At 40.7% G+C, this 1865-nt stretch overlaps 1 protein-coding gene across 1 annotated transcript in view; it reads left to right on the forward strand.

Moving 5' to 3' along the window:
- LOC118413545 (tetraspanin-4-like) overlaps positions 1-1865 on the forward strand; it is a 14216-nt gene that overhangs the window by 8984 nt on the left and 3367 nt on the right. Inside the window, exons 2-4 of the mRNA XM_035817071.1 lie at positions 526-615; positions 998-1189; positions 1774-1857. Of these exons, the coding sequence (XP_035672964.1) occupies positions 550-615; positions 998-1189; positions 1774-1857 (342 nt within the window). The 5' untranslated portion in view covers positions 526-549. The remainder of the gene's footprint in view (positions 1-525; positions 616-997; positions 1190-1773; positions 1858-1865) is intronic.

A 1865-nucleotide genomic window follows, 5' to 3' on the forward strand; every position in this document is an offset into this window, starting at 1 on the left:
CACAGGCTTTAAATATGTATAAAACAACAGCTTAGTCTATTTCAATAGCTACACAAATGTGCTGCATCATTTGTTCTCAATCTATTCCAAAACTATGTACAGGTAGTAAGAGTCAATTCATTGTCTTAACTTTGCTGTCATGTCCATTTTGTAGAAGGTGGAAATCAAAAGGAGTTTTTGGGTCTTGTTAAATAAACGTACACATGTATACCTCTGGTTCTGATCAGTTATTCCTTTTTGCTCATTGACCGCCCTTCCAAAGCTCAGTTTAGATTTAATAGTTGTATGACTGAGCTTTGAAGAAGCGCATAAGAAATATGCTTGCGTACTGCTAGTAACATTCAATACAGAATTTGATTGAATCCAGTTTGTCACCTGGCAGAAGAGTTCATTTAGGATTGATATAGACATTGTTGAAAAGTACATGCAGGCAATGAGCTTTTTGAGGCATGTTTTAATGCTGGATTGAACAGCATCATTTGATGCCCAACAGGAAGTAATTATGAACCTTTTTCCCTTCACCAGGCCTAGAAACTACCAGACTCCAAGATGGTGGAAGGAGGCTGTGGAAAATGTATTCAGTACCTGATGTTCACATTCAACCTGCTGTTTTGGGTAGGTACACCATAATTGTCTTCATTGTTGTCAACGGGATGTATTTTGGACTAGACTTAACCTCCATGCAAGCAGATCCTATGGTAGCATAAAATAGTATCAAAAGCTGGCAGAGGAGTGAAGTCGGCTTAGGAGTGTGTTTCGCTACCGCTACAAGGCAAATGGACACCTCTTGGCTGACTACACGTGCACTCCTTGGCCAGTTTGGTACTATCTTATGCCATTGTAGGATCTGCTTGGAGATTAGTCCAGGCTTTCATAGTAGAGGAATGTTAAGATTTTTGAGGAAAGATTGAACAAAATTATTTTGGATTTCACTAGATCTTTCATCATAGTTTTAAATGACATAATCTAAAAGTGCTGTGATTTACCTTATTCCCAGTTGGCTGGCTGTGGCATCCTGGGAGTGGGGATCTGGCTGAGGGTGACCCAGGGTGATTTCGCCACCTTGGTTCCCAGCATCCCGTTTGTGACGGCGCCGAACCTGTGCATCATCGCGGGCGTGATCGTCATGGTGGTCGGCTTCATCGGGTGCTGCGGGGCTCTCAAGGAAAACAAGTGTTTGTTGTTGACAGTAAGTAGACAAAAAACAGGGATAAAAATACTTGATACTTGATAAGGTTTCCTCAGCTTGCTGATTGGCCTGCACCAAGGCGTTGATGGATAAAAATACTTTATCAATATGCGCATCTGTAACATCCATTATCATTATACTGCCACTAATCATAATGCCTCCAAATAAATCAGCGATGAGTTTGAGGGGATCTACTAGTGCATCTGCAGTTAATCCGAGGTATACACACTTCAGACATCCATGTGGTCAATACATTTTTAAAAGGGCGTTGATCATTTGTCAAATTAGTATCGCTAGAGAAATCGTCATAAATGTGGCCGTATTATGGTAATGATGTCATATTCATCTTTGTTCTACAGCATACATATACTTGAAAACATATACTTTTTGTGTTGATGGTGTGTGTGCAAATTGTCAACTGTGTCCATTGTCTTCTCCCTCTCTTTTCTTCACTTTTGAGTTTTGTTACTTCTTCCTGTTACAACAAGTTACTCACATTACACAATTTCACATTCACCATGATTCTCTCAAGTTTTGTTTTGTTTTTCTTTTTTCTCTGTCTCGCCCCACCTGTGTGCCTGCAGCTCGGCACTCCCGTCACCCTTGTTGTGTTTGTCCCCATCTTTATCCAAATCTTCATCCTCATCCCCAAGGAGTATTGTCTACTGGTTGGCTG

Source organism: Branchiostoma floridae, chromosome 4 (genome assembly GCF_000003815.2).
Source record: "Branchiostoma floridae strain S238N-H82 chromosome 4, Bfl_VNyyK, whole genome shotgun sequence".
Taxonomy (NCBI): domain Eukaryota; kingdom Metazoa; phylum Chordata; class Leptocardii; order Amphioxiformes; family Branchiostomatidae; genus Branchiostoma; species Branchiostoma floridae.